This window comes from Gymnogyps californianus, chromosome 3, assembly GCF_018139145.2.
Source record: "Gymnogyps californianus isolate 813 chromosome 3, ASM1813914v2, whole genome shotgun sequence".
NCBI classification, from domain to species: Eukaryota; Metazoa; Chordata; class Aves; order Accipitriformes; family Cathartidae; genus Gymnogyps; species Gymnogyps californianus.
The window spans coordinates 49,501,292-49,528,003 of NC_059473.1; the positions used below are offsets into that span (position 1 = coordinate 49,501,292).

The 26,712-nt window shown below is 42.8% G+C and overlaps 1 protein-coding gene across 1 annotated transcript in view; it reads left to right on the forward strand.

Moving 5' to 3' along the window:
* Window positions 1-26,712, forward strand: part of RPS6KA2 (ribosomal protein S6 kinase A2) — a 312,842-nt gene that overhangs the window by 208,589 nt on the left and 77,541 nt on the right. The window contains exon 4 of the mRNA XM_050893272.1: window positions 2,592-2,673. Within this exon, the coding sequence (XP_050749229.1) occupies window positions 2,592-2,673 (82 nt within the window). The remainder of the gene's footprint in view (window positions 1-2,591; window positions 2,674-26,712) is intronic.

Genomic DNA, 26,712 nt, shown 5'->3' on the forward strand with positions numbered 1-26,712 from the left:
GCTCGCCTGAGGAACTGTGCATATCTCATATGCACAGGAAACATCTTGAGAAGGAAAGTCTCACCAAAAACGTATCAGATTGCATTATAGAAGTGTTGTAGCTGTGATGCTGTCAGATGTAAGAGCCCTGGTTAAGGCGTTCAGAGAGAATTTACCTTTTTTTTTTTTCCCCCAGCTTCTCTACCTGGTTGTTAAAAGTTGTTCTCCCTCCTCACAAACCTTTCCTCAAAGGGTGTTCGAGAAAATCATAATCTGTTTACAGATATTTTTTTCAGGAGGAAGAGTCTTTCAACTTGCAAATAATATGCTAGAAACAGACTTCCTCCTTTCTTTTTTTGGCTTTTTATATTTTGGGTGGAGACAGTTAACAAAGCTGCGTGGTTCCTGAACAGGCAATGAATAAAATAATTGCCACAGATTTTTGTAATCCAACTAGACATTCATTAGTTACATAATTTCACCGAGCCTCTGTTAATTTATATATTTATAAATATACGTGGGCTTATACGTGTTTCTGCATTTGGCTTTACTTCTGCTTCTGTCCAGTAACCAAGTGCTGAAATAAAAAAAAAGAGACACTTGTCTGGTATTTCTGACCTCAGCAGACAGAGTGAGTCCTGGGAATCAGCTAAAAGATTTGTTTATTTTATTTTCAAATATTAAAACACTGAAAGTCTTATAAAGACCAAACTAAATTACTGATTCCTCTGTTCACTACCCCTCCAGTGCTCAGACGCACTCAGGATAAGTGCAGATAAGAAATAGTTGTGTGGAGTAAAACAAAAAAAGATACAATTTTAGCTACAATTCTGTTTTATTTCAATTACAAATTTATACTGTCAGAAGATTGTATTGGGTTTGCGTGGCAAGGTTTTGGTAGCGGGGGGGGGCTATAGGGGTGGCTTCTGTGAGAAACTGCTAGAAGCTTCCCCTATGTCCGATAAAGTTAATGCTAGCGGGTTCCAAGACAGACCCGCCGCTTGCCAAGGCCGAGCCAATCAGTAACAGTGGTAGCGCCTCTGGGATAACATATTTAAGAAAAGCAAAAAAAGTTACAGGGGAGTTGCAGTTGCAGCGAGAGAGAGCGGAGTGAGAAGATGTGAGAGAAACAACTCCGCAGACACCAAGGTCAGTGGAGAAGGAGGGGGAGGAGGTGCTCCAGGCGCCGGAGCAGAGAGAGAGATTCCCCTGCAGCCCGTGGTGAAGACCATGGTGAGGCAGGCTGTCCCCCTGCAGCCCATGGAGGTCCATGGTGGAGCAGATATCCACCTGCAGCCCGTGGAGGACCCCACGCCGGAGCAGGTGGATGCCTGAAGGACGCTGTGACCCCGTGGGAAGCCCGCGCTGGAGCAGGTTCCTGGCAGGACCTACGGACCCGTGGCCCCGTGGAGAGAGGAGCCCACGCTGAAGCAGGTTTGCTGGCAGGACTTGTGACCCCATGGGGGACCCATGCTGGAGCAGTCTGTTCCTGAAGGACTGCACCCTGTGGATGGGACCCATGCTGGAGCAGTTCGTGAAGAACTGCAGCCCGTGGAAAGGACTCACGTTGGAGAAGTTCGTGAAGGACTGTCTCCCGTGGAAGGGACCCCACGCTGGAGCAGGGGAAGAGTGTGAGGAGTCCTCCCCCTGAGGAGGAAGGAGCGGCAGAAACAACGTGTGATGAACTGACCCAAACCCCCATTCCCCGTCCCCCTGCGCCGCTCGGGGGGGGAGGAGGTAGAGAAAATGAGGAGTAAAGTTAAGCCTGGGAAGAAGGGAGGGGTGGGGGGAAGGTGTTTTAAGATTTGGTTTTATTTCTCATTATCCTGCTCTAATTTGACTAGCAATAAATTAAACTAATTTTTCCCTAAGTCGAGTCTGTTTTGCCCGTAATGGTAATTGCTGAGTGATCTCCCTGTCCTTATCTCGACCCACGAGCCTTTCGTTTTATTTTCTCCCCCTGTCCAGTTGTGGAGGGGGAGTGATAGAGCGGCTTTGGTGGGCACCTGGCATCCGGCCAGGGTCAACCCACTACAAAGATGTAGCATAGGAGACTGTAACACGGAAAACTGTCTTTATTATAATAATCTATTTGTTAATCAAAGTGGTCCTACTTTTTGTTAAGTATGCACAAACAGATTTTCAGCTGTATGAACTTTTTGCTTCAGCTACATCTTATGCAAGTCACCATTCATGACTTGCAGCATAAATTACACCAAATTGTTTTTTCTCCTTAATTTAATTGATGGCAATAATTTTAAGACACTGCACATTCCAAAGCACAAATGAGACGTAACTTTTTTTCATGTAAAGCTGGTCAGAATATGAAGAGATTTGTGCACACTGATTCTGAGTATTCACCCATCTTTAACTGAATGTGTAAGGGCAATTAATAATGTTGAACATGTTTTCTTCGTGAGGAGGTAAAGGCTTAAAACTGAAGATTTCCAGAGCTAGCTCAACCAATTGCAGGTGAAATAGATATGAAGTACTTTCAGCTAATAATTTTCATTAGATTTCCTGAACTATAGTATCTATTTCTCTGTAGAATGCAGCATGACTTGTAACTGGAAGTTCAGTACTCATCTACACAAGACGTCTGCTTTTTACAGGTATTTCTAGTGAGGAAGATCAAAGGATCTGATGCTGGTCAGCTTTATGCCATGAAGGTACTTAAGAAGGCAACTCTGAAAGGTAAGGATTGGGACAGTGGCTGCAGTCTCTCTTTCTGTGCTACTTTGTCATTTACTTTTCTTGCTGTTTTTTGCATTGTTGCTGTCTTATGGTATATAAGAATGCACAAATACATCTCTGCCACCCTCCAAAATTCTGCCTTGCTGTAGTGAATGTTCTAAAAAAAATACACAGAAAATGTTACCTGTACAGTGTGGGAGCAGGAAAACAGGGCTTCGGAGTTTTCCAGCTCCATGCTTTCTTCACTTTCTTGGTGTTATCTATAGGACTTCTATTGGGCATATATTAATTTGTATCGCAGTGGCAGTATCTTTCTGTTGCTGAAGTAAACTGAAGTAAGCATTTTTAAATTAGGATATTGCTGAAGTAAAACGTGGCTCCTACTGGGCAGAAAGGCCTTCCAGCTGGTGCTTCTCACTATATGCCTGAAAATTCATGGGAGCCTATTTTCAAGTGCAAGGAGTCATTCTGAGGCTGTTGAGATCATGCTGTTTCCTAGCTCAGGACCAGTTGGTGCATGGTCTGTAGTAGGCTAGGGCCAAATGACTGATGTTTAAAGCTGGGCGTCCTCTTTGGAGCCACTGGCTGCTACAGCCTCACTCAGACGAAAAAGAAATTTCTAGTAAAGCACAGGACTGAAAAGCAAACAGAGTGAGTTTGGTCTCAGCTGAAGTCCTTACTGTTTGTTCCTCCACAGAGTTAGGAAGATCCAGTCATCTTCTTGTTTCCCTGACCTAGCACTGTACTCTACTGTTTTTTCCCCTCAAAAGCCTGACACTTTTTGCAGATAAGGTGGACAGTGTTCATTTTGCCCAGAGCAGCTCTTCCGCACTTTCTTGGACAATGAGGGTTTGCACAATGTAGTATAGTGCCTAAATTTCTATCCTAATGTGAAGAGAGATCATTTTGAGATAGTTCTGATGACTTAAAAATCCAAATTGCTTTAGCATGCCTCAATTTGAGGAACCAAAACAAGAATGAAGCTACCAATAATTCCAAGGTAGAGTTACAGCAAGTGGTGGCAGGCAGACACAGCACCTCTTCGGAGTGCTAGTCAAAATGGGGAAGTGGCAAGCCACGTATTTACACAGTCCTTTCCCCTAAGCAAGCCTTTTCAAAGAAACATTAGTTTGAAGCAAGGCTGGCGTGCTGATCTTTTTGTTTGGAACGTAGATGGGAAAGTTTGTTCTGGCAGAACAACGTGGTGTAAATAACCACTTAAATAGTACTAGGCGTAATACATAAAAAGTAAAAGGTCAAGTCTGTGTACATAATACGTATAATAGAGCGATTCTCTGACTTCTCAACCAAGAGCAGAACCCAAACTGAACTGAATTCAACTCTCAGATCCTTCCCCACCAGGGAAAGCTGTCTCCAGCCGAGCACGGCATCTGAGGAAGGACTGTGTGATCCCTCTGATGTCAACACGTACCAGAGACTCATTTCAGTTTCTTTTGAGAGCCCACAACTTTTCACCTAAGGTGAAAATTGGGTATTCTCTCTTTTTATGTATAACTCCAAGGTGTGTTGAGCAGAAAGAGCTTTAGGGGAGGGTTTCTTCTGCATCCCCAAACATGATTTTTACTTAATATTTGATAGCTAAATCTGTAGTGTTAGATTCCACTGGGAAAAAAAATATCTGCATTATGGCAGTATTTTAGGAAATCTCAAAACTTACATGGTGATTTTAAACTACTCAAAGTGGTTTAATCTCTGTGCCATCAAGAACAGGCACCTCCAGATGCCCTCTGTGTTTGCAGTTCCTCAGTTTGTTATACCACAGAACCACTGCCTCTCTCCTCGCTTGGCCGTTACAGCAGGCTATTTATTGTTTTCTCAAGCATGGGTCACAAGATCCAAAAGTTGAGGCTGCTTTGTGATTTTGCTGGATTGCATTTCTCTCCCATTCAGACTACTTACCTCTCTGACTGGTAGCTCTGGACTTCCCATTAATCTCAAGATAATTAGCACATTGGTAGGAACTAATTTGTCCACACTGGTTTCTACAAATAAGTTAAACTTGACAGCTATTTAACTCGAAGTTCAAAAATGAAGGCAAAACACCATTGGCACAGGGCAAGAGAGACAAGCAACAATGAGGATTTCTGTCAGTGAGCTTCCATGTAACTTTTGGCACAGAGATAATATTTCTGACAGCTTAATTTCATCTTTTAAGTGAGTGTGCTGAATTGTTGCTGCCTACCTACACTCAAAAAGTCTGGAAGTTACTTCAATGTGAAGTATTTATTACCATGTCAAGCAATGGGAGCAAAGCCATAAGTACTTGTTAGCACCGTGTTCAGTATTTACTGACAAAAGACATACTAGAGACAAATTTCTGAATGATTTTGCTTCCTAACCTGTACTCTGCACAGTACAGCATGGAGCAGGAAAGTCAAAGCTCTCGGTGCCGGTGCCAGTGCCACTGACATGGCCACACAGCCCTAAATATCACAGCCGTTATTTTCTTTAGTGAAACAAATTTGCAAAACACATAAAATGGAGAAATGAGAAAGAAAAGAGGAGGGGCTAGCAAAACTGTTTTTTCTTTTCTGGATTAGTGTGAAGAATTAAAACCTGGATAAATAAGAATGTGAGGAAGTTAAATGCCTTCAGGAGTGATGGGTTAAATCTAGCTTTGTACCTTGCTCTGAAGAACAACTATAGTGGGTCCTGCCGAATGGTTTCCTATCCCAGGAGCCTGACTCTGGCTATGGCTGGCTGGTAATGTTTAGGAAGAAGCAGAAGTACCAACCAGTGCTTCCTCCAGTGAGTCTACTGCCTCATGCCTCTTTCCAGGGCAGTTGTCCCTTGTTAGCATGATCCCAACTTCACCAACAGCAAAGGGTAGTATAAGAAGGGTACAGCAATCAGCAGCAGCGCTCTTCAAGCATTTACAGCTCAAAAAAGTTGTTTGCTACAAAAGAGGCTTTGTAAATCAATTGCACGTGTAGATTTAAGCTTGAAAAAGATCTGCTAAACAGGAGAACTGCTCCTGCTGTGAAGGGAGAATTAGACTCCAAAATATTCCAGTTTAGATTGTAAAAGTTTGCAGAGGCACATGCTGTACAGACAAACATTTGTGAAACTGAAATTAATCTTTATCTCATGAAGGTTTATATCAAATGTAGAGTATATCTGAATAAGCACCTATAACAGCATGGATCCCTGAAAGTGAGAAAGCCACTGCTCCTCTCGGTTGTAAATGAGAGCATCACACCCAAGTTTCTTTCCTTCATGCCTCATTTCCTTTTGCAGGAGCTTGTGGGTATCTGGTTTTTAAAGCAGAGAACTTCCTCAAGAAACTAGATAAGTGTTTCATTCTAATTACTAATTTTAGGAAAACCTTGTCCAAAATGTTTAAGAATGTTATGTCTGTTAGGTGCCAGGTGGCGAATACATCAGACTCAAGGCTGCATGTGTGTATAACTCTAACTCATCTGACTTTGAAACACTATTTATTAAATTACAATACCCTAATAGCTACCTTTGCAAATATAAACCCTTTTTGGGGGGTCCAGGTGCTCAAAGACATTTAGGCACTTACATACCTTCCAAGAGTGAGACTTTTGCATTTCAGAATATCATTAGATAATACTATTAAATACCATCTTAAAACGTTGCTTTCATGTCTTCATACACTCTACTTTTTTTCTTGAAAATCAGATTTTTAGATAAAAAATTGAAAGAGAATAAAATTGATCTATGTGTTTAAAAACTTACAGATATATATCAGTGAGTCTTGACTGCCCAGCCTGAAGCATCGTGAGACTGAGGAAACAGAAGGAAAACAGGGACTGTTTATTCTGTGTATATGTGTGCCTTGTAGTCACCAGCAAGGCTGGGACAGAGGGAAAGTGCAGGCTGATTATTTTGATTCGCTCAGTGTTTCTCTCAAGGTGTCTCAGGCTCCATCGGCTTTACTGGATGTGCTTCCAGATTCCGTGAACAAGAGCTGTTTAGATTGCTTACAGTGTAAGCCTCATTAAACGCCTGTGAAGTGCCCATAAATACCCAACAGGTTGCTGTGCTGGAATGTAAGGGCTACCTCTGGAGCCTGAAAATCAAAGACCTATCCCTCCAGGAGACACGCAATCTTAGAGAAAGTGGCATGAAGCCATAATTCACTGATATAATGCTTATGAACTTTGTAAATATTACAGTGATGATCTAGCGAAGGTTATGTGATGGGTCACGAGGAAGTAGTTTGCATCTGCCCATCTTGTTGGTAATGGGCTGTGTAAATCTCGGCACTGGAAGCTGTTTGACCCCAAGAACTGACAGAGTCTACCTGTTTCTGCTTATGGGGTTTAGAAATGATAATCTGTTTTGTCAAAAGCTCTGAAGTGCTTTGCAGTTTATGATCCCTTCAATCTAAGCCAGTAGGCTTATGGGTTTACAATTGTGCTGAGTGCGTGTGATGGTTATAGATGCAGTAAGCGGTGAGAGCAGCTTTAGTGACTCACAGAGAGCTTGTGGTGTTCTCGGGGATGTTAGATCGATGATATTAATTATACACTAAATTGAACAACTAACTTAGATATCACCAGCTGGGCTGTGATTTCCATCTAAACCATTGACAAAATTGTAGTAGTGGCTTCCCTGTTTGGACACTAACTGGAGTGGCTTCTTCAGTTTTCATCTGTATGCAACTCAGTTTCCCTGTGATGATTGTGGTGTTTAGATCTAAGATATTGAACTCCAGTGGTTTCCCTCTGGTTTGAAAGGAACAAAAATCCAACAAAACAAAAAACTGAGGACAATTTAACCTTATAAAGCAGGACTCTGAAAGAGCCTTCACCTCAGATAAAACTAGCTCTTTGGTGCTGAGGTTTTCAAGGTGTCTTGTCCTATTTTGTTCAGCCCCTGTGTTTGGTGTGAGGGCCTGTTATTCACCCAGGTTCACGCTTTAAATTTTGGTTTATTATCTTTCCTTAAAGTGTTCTTCAATCTTTTTTATATCCTCCTGGGCCTCTTATTACGCTCTTCTAAACAATTCACCAGGGAAGTCCCGACCACACATCCAGTTTCCTCTGAGCCCAGACCCCACAGCAGAGGTCCCCTTGCCCTGCTATTTGGAGGAAAGGCTGCATGCTCTGCATCCTTGGGAACTGCTGCCTACGTACTGCTTCTTTACTCTGAGAATTGTAACTCTTCAAATGTCAGGGCTCTGAGCTCAAAAAAACCATTGCTGGACCTGGAAGTGCCCTTAAAGATCCAGCTGAGACATAGACTCACCCCTCTCCACAAATAGCCATACACTAAATTTTCAATCTGGGAAGGAAATAGCAACTTCTGTGTGCACAAACACAATAACATTTGATTCCTCTGTATATTTCACAAGTGGCGCTAAAATGTAAAGATGAGCCTAGTCGGTATGTGCTCAGTCACACAGCAATGCTCTTGGGTCACCATCTGGACCTTGCTCATTCGCACGCAAGTTTTGAGGGCCAGGAGTCAAGGAGAAGATCTCCAGCTTTGTGCTGAGCTGCAGAATGTGCGAACCTTGCCTGTCACAATTTAGGAGCAAGCTGGAATTAGTAGCTGTCATTCGAGGAAGCAGAACTAACTTTCCTCCCATGGGAGTTTTGAAAATGAAACCGAGAAGATCTTCAGCTCTCAGTGCTTAGAGGTCACTATCGGGCCATGGGCTTTACAGTGCCTTTGCAAGGCTTCTTGCATCAGACCACCTCTTTCTTCCTCCCATAAAAAGTCAGCTTATCTAGGGCTTGCTTTCTGAAGGAGGAAAGGGTACAGTACATTTGAGAGAGCTCACTTAGGTTGTTTCTAATGGACTGTGGAGAATAATGCCTTCATATATTATAAGGAAAATGAACTGTGGTTAGGCAACTAGCTCATCGTGTGTCAGCAAATATTATCGAGCGTCTCAGCCTGAATATACAGCAGACTGGTCAGGTCAAAAATGACAGAAAGCATTGCTGGAAGTTTATTTTCATAGCGTTTACTAAAGAGCATTGTCTTGTGTTCATCAAGATTGTAGCTTCTGGGTTAGATACTTAATACTCTTTAGTGATTCTGTACAGCGTTTGGATTCAGGTTTGGATGAGAAGGGAAAACTTTTGCCTGTAAATATAAACTGAGCATGCATCACTTAAAGATTTTATTGTCTGTTTCTATTCAAGCCATGTGGGACTTCTCATTGTATGAAGTCCTGATTAAATTATAGCCTCTTCACAATGCCAAGTGCATCATGAAGATCCTGTTATCAGGCAAAAATTCTCACCATTAAGACATTCAAGAAATGAACTCTGGATATTAACAAAGCTCTTTGCTTTGTAGCAAGGGAGCATTTTGGCTAGTTTGTTTTTACACAAAAACCTGTTGTTCCTCATGGAGCTTTTCCTAAGTGCCAAAGAAAATCCAGCTTTCTCTTCATGAAAATTTTGGCTGTTGAGTTCTGTATAGGGTCACCTTGTTAAAATTGTTGCTCAAGTTGCTAGATAGCAAGTTCTTCCTATTGTCCTAAGGAGGACAGAATTATTAAGTCTTTGCCTAAATACTGGTAAAAATTATAATCAACCTCCCTATCTTTCTCCCTGTCATTCAGCCAGACTGATTTGCATAGGAGCACAAACTTCTGCACTTGTCATAGATGCTGTAGGTAAATGCAGCAATATTGTCCAGTCCTTTCCTGGCCACACATTTGTTCCAGTACAACTCTGCCATTACAGTAATATCAAAATATAGCTCACTGCATAGTTGTATGTTCATTTGGAACACAGCTTCAGCAGCTTAGTATGTTGCTGCCTGAAATATTTATTCTCCCTAAAGAGAGCACAGGACAGGACTCATAAGCAAACCTCGGCTTGCTCCATGAGAAGTTCAGTGGCATAGCAGAAACTGTGATGGGAGACCTAGTATCCAACAGCATTGGTGCTTTGGCTCAGACTGGGCTTTTGAAGTAATTCTTCCACTCATCTCCATTTGCTGTGCCTTGGTTTGCTGGGCATAGCAGTTTCGGAGAACACAAGCTAGATTCCCTCCTGATGAAACTAAACCAGGAGCACACCCAGTGCCCTCCAGCCTCTCATGGGCATTCAGGCCATGGAACCAAAGTGTGACATCACGTGTGGGGCAACCTCAGGTCCCAGCACCCACTGTTACTTTCCACAGATTGCTGGCTGCACCGTACTGCTTGCTAGTGCAGTCAAAGGTTTAAGCCAAAGTTTCAGACTTTGCTATGAAGACATTGAGTTGCACCTGTGTTTGTGTTTTTCACTAGGTATAGCACAGAGGTGTCTTAAATTTTTCCATCTTTTTGCTAAGTTAATGTGCCCACGCCCTTAGCTTCTAGTCCTTGAGCAGTTCCATGGGCCCCTTTAGCAGCAGCTGAAAGTGTTGCATTATTCAGGTATTCATATGATGATTCCCTAGGGAGCACAAAGGAGATTCAAAGCTAAAGTCAGAGGAGGAGAGCACTGAAAAGTCTGCTGATTTCTTTGGCAGAAAGGATATGTTCTTCACCTGTGATCAAATTATACAAGTTTGTTCTAAACGTTTGTTGAGTCACACTCAGCCAGTCAAGGAATGGTGGCTGGTTTTTTTTCAGGAATGAGTAGTCCATCATACTCATTTCTTTTTTGACAGTAAAAAGCAGTTTTTCAAATCGCCATGTAATTTTTAGTCAATTTGCCATCTACCTCTTTAAAGTTTCAATTCATCCTGCTGTGCTTGACACAGTGAATAAGTAGCAATGGAGACACTTGAAACTACAGCACCTGTAGGTGCCATCAGTAAAAAGCTTTCAGACCCAAACTCGTTCTTCAAAGTCCCCATAGTAGACTTGATCAAGGGCTTTCACTACTGCTTGCTTTCCCTTGGATTATTCTTTTTATCATATTCATTGCACTGTATATCTAATGACAGCTATTTGCAGTTATTCCCAAATTGGTTGTTGCTTTATGGAAAAAAACACATTTGATATTTTTTATTGTCAAGTAGCAGATTGCTGTTAGTTGCTTTTGGTGTAGTTTCAGGAATGGAGAGACCACGAAGACAGTGGTCCTGAAGCCACGAGTGAAATGTTTATCCTGTTTGACAAATGTGGTGCAATTCCATTTTATCTGTAGAAAACCCACTTTTACTAGTAAAAGACTGGGAGGTGCCATGGCCTTTGTCAGCCCTCACACCCCTCACCAGCAATAGCTGGAAAGCACAGAGAGAGGAGAGAAGAGCACAGCTTGGTTTAATTGGAACAGAACTATGAAGACTGAGATGAAGCTCCAGCTGAACAAATGAGTCCGGAGTGAGGAAGGCACCGCTGGCTGTGTGCAGTGCTCTGCCTGGGCCAAGTACCTGGGAGCGAGGACTGGCTGATCCCCGGGACAACCACAGAGGCTTAGTGGTTCTGCTTTAGAAGCCTAACTCATGTCCCTGCCTGGGTCTGCGCCACGTAAACCCACCGGTGTGGGACTCTCGGAGGGCACCCTGTGCCTTGCACTGCTACTAAAGCATCGGCTGGAAGGCACCTGAAGAAGTCCCACAGCCCACCTCTGACCTAGGGTGGCACAGCTATGCTTTTGTGTCATTCCTGACAGATGTTTGCCTAAGTCGTTCATAGACTGTCTCTACCCCTACTATTACAAAACGCTTCCTAACATCTGTCCTGTATCTGCCTTGCCACAGCTCAAGCCATTAGTTCACATCCTCTCCACTGAGAACAGTTTCCTCTCTGCAGTTTTCTTCCACGTCTTGAAGATTGTTATCATGTTTAGCTTCCATTTTCTGTAGGCTGAGAATCTTTTATCTTCCTTTCCTTCCTCAGGGTTCATTTTTTCTAGATGTCTGGGTTAGAAGAAGATTTAGTTATACACTAGGTAAATCAGAGGTGACTGTTAAACAAGATGTGATCTGCTCTGGCTGCATGTTCCGGATCTCAGATCCTCTGTGAATGCTTTATTATGACAGAAGTAGTAGCAGTACCCCTGCTCTACCAAGCAGATTGTTGAAAATTCAGGGTTTTTAATTGAACAGATAAAAATGTCCTGCTGCAAAGACAGCAGAGTGGTCATGTTGTTGAGATGTTGAATGTTTGTTTGTTCCTTTAGAGAGAGTCCCATTCAGAGAAAGTTCCTAGGAAAAGCCAGCCCTTGGGTAGAAGGATTTGTAATATGGCTCTTCTTTGCATTGCTGCTCGAGACAGCAGCATTTCTGGAGGGTGGTTTCAGTTCCTCATGGTTGCCTGCAGCTGTCAACCTCCATTCTCCTTCTCTCATGTGTTTAGCTTCAGAATTAAGCAGAACATTAGTGGGCAGGACGTACCCAGGCCAGTCAGGCTTTACCAGTGATAACATAACACCGGTCATTGTTTTATCTTGCCTGCTGCCCTTTTTCTTCTGCCTTTCTGGCTGGTGTCCCATAGGCCAAATGGGAATCTTCACATGAAGGTCTGCTTTTCTGGTTTTCTTTTGGCTTGATCTTAGGGCTTGAAATATTTTTCTGTCTTGTTTATCTTGTGCTGTCTTTAAGGAGCTTTGTAAGCTTTCTGTTTGCTTGTAATGCTTCTAATTTTAAGAAACCCACCGCTGAAAAAGAGAAGCAATTGCTGGCAACCCATCCAGTCAGCTGCGCAGCACGTGAATGAAGCACTGCGAGCCTTTTAATCCTGCCCAATGTCCAAGAGCTTGGTGTTGGTACCACGAGACTGCATGAATTACAGGAAGAGAAAAACTGCTCTTTTGGCAAATACAGGCTCAAATGCTTTTAGTCTTCATCTCCTTTGAATTTATGTCATGTAGTCTGTTCTTTCACAGCAGGCTGTGTTTAGTATAGGAGCTGGTACTTCAGTTTAGGAGTTACAAGACTTCGGCTCTGCTCGCATCTCTGCCACCAGCCTGCTGCATGAACGTAAACCAGCTGCTGTTACTGCTGCTCCTCTTCTCAATCTCCATATCCGTAACGTTAACCTAATTATGCCAGCCTCCTCTTCACAGTGCTCGATGTCCTTATGAAAAGTAACAGTCAAATACTAATGGAGATGTTATTAACACTCCTCCCCACTTAAGTGCAATCTGCTGCATTATGGTATTTAATGGCTAAAGAATCCAAACCAAGAAATTGTTAGGAAATGTCTCTTCTGTATAATGCATTGACTATTTGAAATAATCAGAGCTATGGATCAACTGTACTTTTGCATAAATTTGTAGCTGTAGTGGAAAGTTGAACTGGAAATGCAATAGCTGAATATCCCTGGAATTTTTAACTTCCCTGATGGACTCTGAAAGTCTTTGGCTGTGGTACAAACGCATTTATCTATATGAAAAGCATTTGTTTGTTCTGTTCACTGAATAAGTTGCACCAGTTGGAGCATCCAACATAATTGCCATTTAACCAATTTCAGCTGCCTGCAACTGCAGTGCACTTATAGTTGGTTGGAAACCAAATTCGTAAGCATCCTCTGGGAGTTGCATCCCACTCCTTTTACTGGTTCCCATAACACAAGAGAAGAATGTTATTTCCTTTCAAGCACGAGGACAGATTAACAGGGAGGTCAACACTGTCACTTGATGCCATTTTAAGTCAGAGTGACGGCAGAGGGTAGGGGGTCCGTTGCAGTGGCGACGGTTTGCCTCCCAGCATTGCAGTTGGATCACTTGTAAACCTTCACCAAACAGCTGGCCAGGCGTTCTGTTCACAACTGCTGCTGGAGGTGTGCTAGCACTCAACTGACTCTCCATAAAAGTTAGATGGCACAGTGTGGGAGACTACCATCTGGGATTTGTTTCAACGGAAACAACACTATTCTCTGTGTTTTTATACTCTTCATGTGGGTTACACATGTCAGTTACGGCTTCCTCATGGCTGTGGTATTTACTTCAAGTTGGAGGTTTTGATGATGTTCAAAGAGAGACCAGCAATCAGCGTCAATGACAGCCTCTCCTTTCTATTTTGTCTACAGCATTTTCTGTCTGCATGCAACTGTAATTGACACACTCGAGAGGTTTCCATGGTGCAGTAATTTAACTGACATTTTCTCAGCAGCGGTAGATTATTTTTGTAAATTTGGGCAAGCCTGAATTGCTCAGATAATTGCACTGTGTCCCTGGTCATCTTTCAGCTTCATTTGTGCTATGACATAGTTGCCATTTAGTGGGCAATTGTCATCATCAACACTGTTAACTCAGAGCTGCCTTTCATGCTCAGAGGGAGTTTCAGGTTTATGGGGTTGTACTGCTCTATAGGTTTTCTCAATGCTGATCAATTCAATTTTGTTTTTGTTATGGATACAATAAGCTATACAATGGTTAAAATATTAATGTCGTACACCTAGGTAGGATGTAAATAGATGCAGGTACTAACTTGAACCTCGCATGTTATCATAAGAAAAATATTTTTGAATGTACGTTTAGAAGGACTATTTTGTATTTGTGTTTTTACATGGTGTTCCCTGCATTTGGGTCACCTTTACCACCTATCTCTGTCTCCTAGAAAACTTTCCCCATAAAGTGAAAAGGATGGGCCCCCAGCTTGTGCCCCCTTTCTCTTGCTTTGTTCAGGAAAATAGCCAGTGGCTTTGCTCAGCAGCTCCAGTGAGCCCCCAGGAGCAGACTTTTACGCAGAAGACAGTTTCTTAAGCAGCACATTTTGACCTTGGTACCAAGGAAGCCAAGAGGCTCTTCCTAGACCAGCCCACTAAATGCACAGCCTTCACTTAGCTGACTTTCCAACCTACTGAAATCTAGACATCCCCATTTTCCAGAAGCCCCTCAGCTGTCCCCAGGTGAGCTGGTGCCCCCCAGATTCCCAAGGGCACTGGTGCCCCCCAGATTCCCAAGGGCAGCTTTCTGGGGCAGCAGAAAGCTGCCATCCCCTGAGCCAAGCATCAGGGGTAGCAGCAGGCTTGGAGATGTGATCTGTTGTGTGGAGCCAAGGGAAAGGCAATAGGAAGGGCAAAACCGGCAGCTGGAGAAGCGGAGGGCCAGGAAGAGAGAGGGTCATGGATCATGGGCAGCACTTGCTCCAGGTGTCATTTCGAGGGGAAGACTGAGCTTTGTGGTGGGAGCGAGGTACAGCCAGAGCTAGTCTTCTCTGCAGCTTCAGGAAGCAGGCAATAGCTGTATGCCAGCTTCTCCAGAGCATCACTCCTCCTCCCACCCGTTTCTGCTTGGGACCTGAGAGGGGGCTGCGAGACAAGAGGGCTGCTCAGCTCCAGCGCTGGCAGAGTGGGTGCTCGGTGGCTTCCCTTGATAGAGAAGGGAAACGGCAGGAGTGAGGCTGTTCAGCTCTGCTGCCGGGCCTGGGATAGAAGGGATTTGAAGGCTGGCTGTAGGTGAGACTGATGGAGCAAAAAGGAGGTGCTCATGAGGTGTAAGACTTGACCTCACTACATGAGATTTGCCAGTGTCAGAGGACTCCTTACATGCATCTTCATTAGAAATATGCAGAAACCCTGCCATGCTGTTATGATACACTTGGTTTTTACTTTGCTATAGAGAGTTTATCACATGAGAGGGTTTGAGAGCACTTTTTCATAAGCAGAACGAAGCAAGCGACTTCCAAAGCAAAGCTTTGAGGAAGCCTGAAAGTTTGCACTCTGCTTGTGAGGAGTATGGTTTGCTGAGCAGTCACTGGAAGGACTGTCACAGGGCTGGTGGCCGCTGTGCTGGGGGGCCCTGGAGGAGCTGCATTACTCTGCGTTACTCCCAGCTATCACCTACAGGGTAACAGCGGTAGTGATCCAAGGCTCTTGGTAAGGCTATTTGAGATCTCAGAATTAAAAGCACTGTGTGGAAGATAAACTGCTCATGGTTATTCTTCACAGGGTTTTCAAGTCCATTCCCAACACAAATTTTTAGTTTCTGGGTTTTTTTCACTTTGCTGGAATATTCTAACATAATGTTACAGGCATTAATCCTGGTACAAATGCTGTGTTTCAGTTAGTGTCCCAAACGCTTGTGCATAGTAGTGAAATCTAGAAAATTTTTTTAAAAAGCGTGCTTTATTGAGGTGGAGTCACTGCAGCAAAGTAGCACATAGTGAAAGATGCAATCTCATTCCCCTGCAGCCAGGGCAGGCTGGTTTCTTACTAAGTCATTATTTTACTTTTTCTGTTCAGTTTTGTTTTAAAACGTGTCAAGTGATGAGGCTCCAATCCCAACACTTCACTTTGCTCCATAGGGGTTCATCCAGTTACGGTTTGCCCGACACAGCGTACATTTCCTCTTTTTCTGTTTCGCTTACCTCCTCCTATTTATATTCCTTTCTTTCTTTTTATTTTAATAAATAAGTCTTCTCTGTCCTTCATGTTTATATCCTTTAAATATTTATCTGCTCTCCTCCTGTCTCCCTTTAGTCATTGCTTAGTACGGTTTATGTTTAGCTCTTGGCAGTTACCCAGTGACATAGGAAAAAAGAAGATTTCCTCTTCAGTTAGGTATTCTTTTAGAGTTCAAGCAGCTACGTATATTTTCAGAACTGTACGCAGGGACTGAGACGTAGATTGTAAGATCCTATTATTGTCAACAGCAGTTTTACTACTGACTGTTTTAGGGCCATGATTTCACCCAGAGACTCTCTGAACTTAGTCATATCTTCCACAAGGCTCCCTATGCGATAGTGGAGTCCAGGCTGAAAAATCATTTGCAATTGTTTTAGCACTGTGTTTCTCTCCTCGCAGGAGAAAACACTAGATCAGCCTTTTTTTATTGTTGTTTGTGTGGCCAAGTCTTGCTGGTTGCAAAGCTTTAGTCAGTGTGTTGGTAACGACACGAGACCAGGCTTTTCCTTATGCTCTAATTTAGGAAATGACCTTGCCTTGACTTCACACCCTACTTACTGATGGGACTGGAGGCTTCTTCAGTGACAGACAGCCGTCTCACAGATGCTCATTTATTTTTATAAGGCAAACATATCAACGGAGCTATATTAAGCATGTCTGCGTAGCACGTCAGGGCCTGGGCAAAGCAAAGATTTGGTTTGCCTGAATGTTGACTTTAAATGCCACAATTTTCTTGAAATATTTGAGTTCTAAATTCCTGTCTATTTTGTGTGCAAGTATCTCAGAGGGCTGGGTTGCAGGCAACCTGACAAACCTCGTCCTGCATGGTTTACAAATAGAAGCTGTCTCAGGGCTTCATATCTCCTAAATCAACTGAGTGTCCTTGGTTTTGGATGATAAGCCACTATCCCAGCTTCCTCAGTGATGACTTAAATATACTAGTTACTCATTTCACAAACCAAAATATTTGGAATTCAGTAACTAAAATGCTCATCCAAAACATCTTGTTAGAGCAAGTCAGATTGGATTGGCTCTGTGTTTACCACATCCAGGCAGCCTAATGGAAGAAGTGTTTAGAGTGAGAAGTCAGCCTAGTGCAGTCGTGGCCCGGGCTGCTGCGTAGCTCGGGGTGAATGTTAACATTTGCCTCGTGCTCCATGACTGAGCCATCCAAACCCTCCCTTCTGAGAACTGCACCTCAGTGTCCAGCCACTGCCTTGCGTTACCCGTATCAGAACTGAGCTGGCAAACTGCTCTCCAATTAGGCCAATCACAAAAACATTACTTCATACTTTTGTATGTTACCCTACACTTGGAAGACATGGAGGTTCTGTTTTAAGAATTCCTGGTGGACTCAGTGAACATATTTTTTCTGAAGCACCCATAAATCCTCTTTTTTATTATTCCATCTTCTGAATGTGCATTACGATTGATAAAGAAAGGATTCAGTGTACCATTTCTGGTAGAGTGTCTATCCACAGGAACAGGACTGTTGAGTGAAATTTTGCTTGAAAAAACATTGGTAGTAAGCATTTCAGCAGAATGCTCTGGTTTGATTGTATATCTTCTTAAAAATTATTTTATAGCTGTACATTGTAATTAGTGTTTAAGAAATAATAGATCAAAAATAAATTAAAACCCTTAACAAAACAGTACTTTGATGCACCCAAAACAATTTTTCGCAATTTAATTTTGGCAAAACTTGCTGAATTTAGGCTTTTTGTTCCAATTCAGAACAAAAGCCACAGCAAAAACATTTTTGAAAATGTCCAAAATTACAAGTTTCAAGCAGCTCTACAGAAAACATTTACCAGGATTAGTTCAGCCTATGAGCAAAACTGGCCTGGTGGCAAATGACAGCATCCCAGTACTTACATTCTCCACAGAGGGATAATAGCACATTTCCACTCCTTCCAGGAATTCTCACTTAATATTATATAAAAGATTGTTGGTCTTGTCCATAAACATCCCAACTGGACCAGGCAGAAGGTTCCATACTGTGCCATTAAACGATATAGTAGGGGCTCATATAACAAAATAGAAGGGACTCAGGTGGGCTTTAAATCACTCTCACGCCAGGGGCACTTTGCCCTGAGTTAGTGTCCCAAGGAGCTCCCTGGCGAGCTCCAGCACCACCCTCACCCCCTTCCACCTCTGCCAGGCTTTGCAAGTGAATTCATAGTTGCTCAAAGATCCTGAAGGAGAAGAAACTTCCCTTTCAGTACAACTGGCTTTTTAGGCCCAGAGAGACTAAATAAAGGGAACAATTTTTTTTCTGTAGAAGGCTGGCATAAGAGGGAATGTCTTTGCATTTTCACCACTGAGCCAATGGTCACTCCCAATACTTTTCAGTCATAAAAGCTGTGTTTTTGCCTTTGATGATATGCTGCAGAATGTATTTGTGGTGAATACCAAAGCACAGATAGTTTTCACACTTCCAGAGTAAAGTAATCCGCAAACTTTATTCAGCCCTGCCTGTAAAACTCACAAAACAGGTGTGTTTTAAGACTAAAGAGCAGCAACAGTTGATGAAACCACGCTGGGCTTCAGGCTTAAAAGGCAAGCGGTGAAACTCGTTACTCTGAGAGACCCAGCAGTTCCTGGACATCTGGATCATCTCCATCTCAAGCAGGACAAGAGAAAAACAATTTCTTCATTGCTTCTGTTGACTTAGCAACATCGCAATAGCAAACACAAGTATTCCATTTAATACTGGAATGCCCCACGGGTAGGAAACGTTAGGCTCGGTGCTGCCTCTCCTTTGCAGCTGCATGTGAGTTAGCCAGTGCTGCAGCAGAGCAGTACCTGCAAGGGAATTAGAGTCTGACAGGAGAGACGAGAGAAGGTTGATGGAGAAAATTCATCCCTCTTCGGACTGTATTTAAGAGTAGGACTGAGGACGGCTATACGTACCTGTATACCTTTTCTCTGTTAGATTCTTGTAGGTTGGAACTAAATTTTAAATACCTATTTTGTGAGGGGAGAAAAGGCCAGTTGTCTTGTAACTGTTTTAAGCAACTTTTCTTTATTGCAAAACTATATGAAACAGCTGCCAGTTTCTCCCTTCAGGTCATCATAATTTCCAGAGCTACTGAAGAATGGTGTTTACTGGAACCTCTGAATTCTAAGGCCAGCCATCTTATTTGTCATTTTGAAATTATGCCTGTTCCTAGAGCATAGGTAATTATTGCCTGTCAGTAAGAGTTAATACTGAAATTGCTGCTATTGCCTGCAATAGTAATAATAATAATAATAATGCAGCTGTTCAACTGAAGCAAATATAATAAAAAATAGGAGTATGTTACAGTAGAATTCAAGAAACAAATATATCACTTCATGGATCATTGACAAAATATCGCTTCCACTAAGGTAAATAAATTTAAATAAAACATATGCTTTACATCAAAAAAAAAAAGATGACCCAGGTGCAGCTATGCAGAGGTGTTGAAGGCTTTCAGTTTTGCACCAGTCATGGACAGATGTATTTCCAGCTGTAGGTTTTGGCTTTTTGGAGGAAATTCCATGCTACCAAATAGCAGCTTTCTCTGCTCTTCATCGAGCCCTTTATTCAGTTTGTTCTTAATGATGTTAGTTAGAACTGATTTATGCGATTGTAAGGGGTGTAATTCTGACTTTGTTGGTGTTGTACATCACCGTAGGATTTGGCTTATTGGATATCATTGCACATCTGCAGCTCACAGACCTTGGGAGGGGAATGGGTTCACCTAGGAGCTGTGCACAAGCACATCTGTGTATATTCAGTTGGTCCCGTTCTGTTTAAAAATACACAAAAATTGAAATTTCACCTCTGCATAAGGACATGAGGTTTATATGATCATCCGGCTGGTCTGTCAGTCAGTGCTTCTCTAATGACGGGGTTGAACCCACTGGCTAATTTCAGCCAAAAATCTAAAACACACTTAAGCTCCTGCAGCGCCTGTGGGATTTTTTGGCCAGGGAGAGAGATCCAAGTTGGTGTCCCAGTGGGGAAACGGCGGGAGGTCGCAGCCGCCAGAGGCTCCGCTGGGCAGGAGGGAGCCCACTGAGCAGCACCCGCAGAGCTCAGACCCGCTGCAGCCTCTGCGGGCTGCTCCCCCCCCCGCACCGGGCAAGGGTGTCAGGAAAACGCAGGGAGAGCTCAGGTTACTGCTCTGAGGATTTGTTTTCAGCAGAGTTAGTATGTCCTAGAAACCCATGTTTGCTCCTGACAGCTCCCATATGATTTTTTTTTTCCCCAGCATTAGACTCCATCAATCTGTCCTTTAATTCTCCTTGTTGGAAAATTGAGCAGAGGTACTTCAGAGGGATATTGCAAGATTTAATTAACTTTTCCAAACACTTAGAATAATGAATAGGTGATAAATAATATAAATCGAAGTTCAATATTAAAATTTTAGGATTAATTTAGAGACATCTGTCATTCCAAATCTCAACATTGAAGCATCCAAGCTACTTTAAAAAAAAAAAAAAAAAAAAAAAAAGCCACAAAAGAAAGTCTTTGATTTCTTTAAAGCCAAATGTGTTGTTTCATGTAAAAGGGGGGAAAAAAGAAGCGGGGGGGGGAGATAAAATTACCTCCTCCAGATCCTGGACTCCTAAAAACCAGTATGTGTTCGTATTGATTTTTCAGAGTGCCCTTCTACAAAGGAGAGTCTCCTACCCTGTGAATCTGTTTTTTTCCTTTGCTGCAGCAGCGCTAGGGCTGAGTGGTAAAGCTCTGCTTTTAATGGCTCTTTCTCCATCTCTAAAAGGTTCCATATTTGGGGGCACAGAGGATCTTTCTTCCAGAAAAATAACCTTCATGAAATTATATGCATTTCAAAAGAAATGTGCATAAAATCCCTACGTGACATTATTGGTATATTTCTACGTTCAGGTGTCAACAGGACACTTTTCTGTTTTCCTTTGTGTTGTAATAACGCTCTGCTGATAAGGTACAACATGAAAGGCTGCTATTTAGAAGATTTGAGTATAATACTGTGTGGAGCAGAAACACAGTAATGCAAATAGTATTTCCAAGCAGAACTATTGAAGCTAGGTTATGATCTTTTTTGGAAAGCCTGTATTTCTCCATATCTTGGGTAATTAGTCACCACACAAATACTTTGTCTTCCAGACATACACACTGTGGATTTGAAATTAGAATCTAGTTCTTTGCTTTTGTCTACAACAGCCAGCATTAAAAACAGATTAAAATAACAGAAATAGAATTGAAAAGGATGTTGCACATAGTTTTATGTATATATTCCATTTTATATATCACTGGCATGTACCAGTGCTACGTGAAGAATTTGAAATTGAGTTGCATGTTCCTGAGTCTGAGTTATATTTTGCTTTTGTTCCACTCGAGGCACGGTGCTGAGTTTTAGGAAAGTGAGGAGTGTAATGGATGAAATTTAAATCCATCGTTTTATTCACTTATTTATTTCTCCTGCTACTGATATTTTTCAATGGTGATTTAATTAAGTTAACATAGTTTCTAACTCCCCCTGTTCTTGCTTTGTTAATTAATTAGTGCTCCGCTCCTGGCTGAGCAGGGATATTTCTTATCAAAAGGTCATTTTGAAAGGTAGGGATGGGCAAATCGTTTATAATTAGTAATGCTTTTTGCGAAACATCTCTGAGCAGATTGTGAAACCTTTGACATTATTCATGTATTTTCTGTGTGTATCTTCCTGCAGGAACAGCTTTCTGTAAGGGGCAGTTGCTGGTGTCAGACATGCAGCGTGATTTCTCTCCCTGGTGTTGTAGCTCAGGGGATTAAACAGCACTTTGAGTAAAATTGTGAAAAAGGACAAAAGGCCATAAGGACAAGTCACTGAGGCACCAAACCCATCGTCTGACAACCCATTCCTAGTTCCAAAAAAAATTAAGTTTTCAAATGCTAATTTCAGCCTGGTGACACCAAGAAGGTTGCCTCCAAAATCAGTGGAGAGAAACTGGCCCATTCAGAGAGGCAACCAGAGCACCAGGTCCTGCCCTGAGCCACCTCCCGAGGACTCTGGGGAGGCACCAGGCTCCTGTGCCTCAAGGCAGCCAGCAGGTATTCACACTGGGACTAGAGTTATGAAAGGATCTATGCACCTAACACCAACTTACAAAAAATAAAGAGTTATCATTTTAGTGCTATTGAAAAGCGGTAGAACCATCTTCAGCTTTAGATGCCTTGCAGAGCTCACAAAATCTATCTCCATCTCCTTTTTAAAATAGGATTTAGGCTAGAAGTCATTTAATTATTTCTAGAAGTGTATTGGAGCATCCAAGTGCTTTGCCTGCATTTGCAAGGCTGCATCAGTAGGTGAGAGACGTTCACAGGCATGAACAGGCAAACCACTGTGGTCATGAGCAAAGCAGAATTGTGCTGGACCTCAGCTAACGTGTACAGAAAATATTTCACCCGTGAGACTCTGGCTCCCCATGCTGTTGACCAACAGAGGTGAGAGCAACACCCAAGTTCGGCACCTATGGAGGAAGTTGAAATATACCGCATACCTCTTCACACCATCTGCATGGGCAGCCAAAACCCGGCTCCTTGCGCTGTTGCTGATCGCCAGAACAGGCAGGATGGAGGCAGACGCGCGCCCTTGCTCTGCGCTGGTCTTCCTCGTAGACATATGTCTCAGCTCCTGTCTCTTAGCCCTGATGCACCATGCTGTGGTTCCTCCTGTGGGTGAGCCCCAGACAGGTTTCACTGCATTGAGGATTTTGCTGTTTATCAAGTCTGATTTGCAGCTCAGTGCCCTTAGCTAAGGCAGACCATTAAGATGTCTGTAATACATGCTCCCTTGCTGGATCTTTCTCTACAAAAACCTTTTAAAGAGGAAAACCGTAAGTGGAAAATGGTATCAGTCATGGGAGCACTAACTTAAAGTGTCTGTGCTGTGACAGGACCCAGCTGGCACCAAGGGAAGTGTGGTGTGGGGCACCAGGGGGGTTTTAGCCCAGGAAGGAGGGCAGAAGGAAAAGCTATTTCATTTTTATTTGACATTTGAAAATTGAATTAATACCAATTTAAATTTGATGCATGTGTTAGCTTGTACAAGACTGTAGGTAAAGCCCTCGTGCCTTGTAACACCAAATCTATATGCAAAAACCAAAACTGCACTGCAAGTTAAATTGAAAATTACTTCTTTTGAAGTAGAAACGTCAACTTTTATTCCAGGTAAGTCTGAAGACAGAGAAAAGACCAACAAAGTGTTACAGACAAATTTAGAAGACAGCTTCAGGATCATTTTCTTCTAGTAGAACTAAGAATTACTTTAGGCAGCAGTGAGAAGGGTACTATTAAATAAAAATGTTTGGAAGTTATTCTTTGGCCAAAGAGATCCCAGAAGCAATACTCTAGCTCCAGTGAAACCAGTGGCTGAATGGTGTTTAACTTCACAGAGCTGTGACTTCAGCTTAGCTATCCAGTCACTAGATATATGACAAGTTACTTTCCCCTTATGGTGAATTAGCTATACATTTTAATTGGTATTACAGTGAATAAATTAGTGTCTCTTCTATAAACTCCCCTTTTACAGCTCCTGCAGGCCATGGTTTCACTAATTAAAGCTCTCCTTGGGTTGGCTCGACATCCTGCTGAACTGACATGATGTCATTGCATGTACATCAAGGGATGTCCCTAGATCATCATTACTTGACAGTGTACATAACTTAGAGATGCACTGACTCTTAGTTTTTAAGTGAGTTCATTGGCTGAAGTTCATTGAGTTCATTGGACAACAAGTTCATTGGCTGAAATCTAATTTATATTTCCATATTTGAATCTCAACCAAAGCTGATATCATGAGAGCTTCAGAGAGGGAAGCAGGTTTATGGTTTCATTTTCTTATTCAGAAAATATACAGCTAGTCCGTTATTGAGAAGGAACTTTTCTTCTCTCCTTGGAAGATGCTCTGAATATACTTTTCCCTTTTCCCTTTTCCCTTCTGTACTTCATGATTATTAAAGTTAAAACAGCCCAAGAAGTAAAAATTCATACCTTAAGTAAAACCCTCTCCCTAAGCATTCAGTATTAAATAAAGTAAGCAGTAACATCCTCCTCTTTGATGTTCAGAGCTAGACAGACAGAAGTGGATAAGCTCTATTTATTTGCATGTATTCTCAGCTGCCTCTACTTCTCTTTCATATCACATTAATACCTGGAAATGGGAACTGTTTTTCTTTCAGGGTAGCAGGTGCTTCCTCTGCTGTTACAGGCTCCACCAGTCTGGTCTCTTCTGTCTCGTGACACCAGGGATTATTTCAGGGAGAGCTAATTTGTCCAAGAGCATGCAAACAATCTTCATGACTTTGTGCTCATTGCTCCAGGTTGTGTTCTTGGCCTCTGTCTGATGTATAATTTAAAGATAAGTGGCAAAACTCACCTTTCAAAACCGATGGTGCGTAGAAAGGGCAAGAGTTTAGCAGATGAGCGCTATTTCTAATGAGCATTTTAATGATAGAGGTAAACATCTGGTGTAAGCATTACGTGCCCAAGCCACCTGTGTGCGGCACTGAGGCCCCTGAAAGAGGTCAAAGCGAGGATGGGGGAGCTGAGTTATTTGCACTTTCCTCTGTGCCTTTGGTGTACATCCCCTGGCATTCCCAAGGGCTGGGCAGGAGGAGAGGCTGTTCTGCAGCACCAGGCAGGTACCTGTGCAGGAAGAGCCCAGCCCTGTGCTGAGCGGTGCTGAACTGGTTTTGCAGCTCTTTGATAAGACCATCAGAGAAAAGGGATTCACTCAGAAGGGAATCCATAGAAATAGCTCCTTGTCAGACATCCAGTCTTTTTGGAAACGAGTGGAGAAATTCATGGTGGTACGTGTTCACTGATCCCCAAATGAGACTAAGCAAAGGCACGCATGTTTGCTTCGTCATCTGCGCAGCAGTATCTTTAATGTTCAGGCCTTTTCATCCCTGGCACTGCAGCAGCTGTTCAGATCCTGTGCATTGCTTCCCATGCTGCTGGAGGAGTCCCTCCATAGCCAGGATCTAGCAGGCTGAATAAGCAGCCAGAACTAATTCAGATCACGCTTGAGCAAATTAATCTAATTATCTGACTGCCAGGATGTAAGAACTAGAAGAGAGACGCCCTCAGCGGCGCAGACTGGGGCCACTGAATACTAGAAAAAAAATCTCTGAAGTGCAGAGGAGAGGCACTTTCTCACTCACTGTACCTGGATGATGACAGAGGAGTCAGACAGAGCCAGAGCCTCATGCTGTTGAAATGTTATGTCAAAGTGCCATCTCTTCTTAAAACCTTTCCTGATGAATATCAGACCCACATTGCCCCGATCCCAAAAATACAAGAAGGAGGAAGAGCAGGGGAATTCCTATTTCCAGGTGTATCTGGAATAAGAGAAAATAAGTCTTCCCTCCTGCTATCACAGAATTAATAGTAAAAGGAGAAGGGATTTAACCTTGCACATTTATGAAATATCATGACAATGGATGTGCAGCATGTGGTACAATAACTGACAGTGCCCTGTGGTATGTAAGCTGGTGCAAGCAGGTAGATACCTCTAGGGAGGCTACTTTGGAGATTAAGATCAGGCACAGCCCAGGCATATGGAATTAATAGGGTAAGAACAGGACAGTGGGAGAAAGCAAGTGGACTTCCCTTTTTAGATAATATGATTAATAGCTTCTTTGGTGGGCAGGATTGTATAAAAATCTGAGCCTATATAGCTTCTGCCCTCAGAGTGTTTAAATCAGGCAGTATTTGATGCTGGAAGATGGGGAGGGCAGGTCACCAACTCACGTGCCAAGCTGTAATCCTGGTTACAGGTTCCAGTTACCTTTTTTGGCAGCCACTGTGAAGGTGGTGATTAGAGCGGCTTTGGAGGAGACCAGGTTCAGAGCAGTTACAGGGCCATGACTCCGGAGAATGAGGCGTCTTCTGTGCTGATATAGCCTTTTCTTTAATGTCGCTGTGGCTGCTGTATACATGTGGGGAGGAGGGTGACATGGCAGCCTGACAGGTCCGCAGCCTGTAACCACCACAGTGGTGGCCACCACAGCAGCGAGCAGGGCACAGCGCAGGCGGCTTTGGCAAAGCACCTGGCAGCACAGCTGTGCCTTTACCTGCTCAAAGGTTGAAAGGATGGGGACGGGAGGGTGCACTGCTGTTCTGCCGGCCTATTCACACACCTGTGCAGTGCAAGTGCAGAGAGGCACTTTGTTAGGCTCTCTAACCAAGCTTAATGGGAAATGTCCCACATACAGTGTTCAGCAATGCCCACCTGTGCAACAGGAATTCCTGCCTGGGAGCATCGCTGATCTACAGCATGAGAAATGCTCTGCCTTCACATAGGTTAAGCATTTTGTGAGTGTATGATGTGTAATTTTTACTCGTGAGATAAGATTAAGGTTCTGAGATTCCCTTTGTTTTGATTTTTAGCCACAAGGTAGCTTAGGTTGAGTGAGCTAGTAAAGTTTGCATCGCTGTTGACCTAGGTAAAGCATCAAAATAGCAAGAAATCCAAGTGTCCCTCCACTCCTATTTAAGGTTTTCAGATCAGCTGTTTTGGACCTATTTCTGTACATCAGTTTTTGATGTACAGCAACAGAATATGTGGTTTCATTATAGCATGTTCGTTACTTGGGTGCTGAGAGTACTCAGCTTCTCAGCAGCTTCAAAACACATGCAGGCGATGACAGAATCTCACTGAGATCTCAGACTTTACCACCTAAAATAGTCTCATAACATCCCTTGTAGATGCTTTCAGCTGAAAAGCATATTGGCATTGTGTAATGCAGAGAAAGAAGAAGAAAATTTCAATACTTTCATTACAGAATTAGTAAAATTGTGATTGACT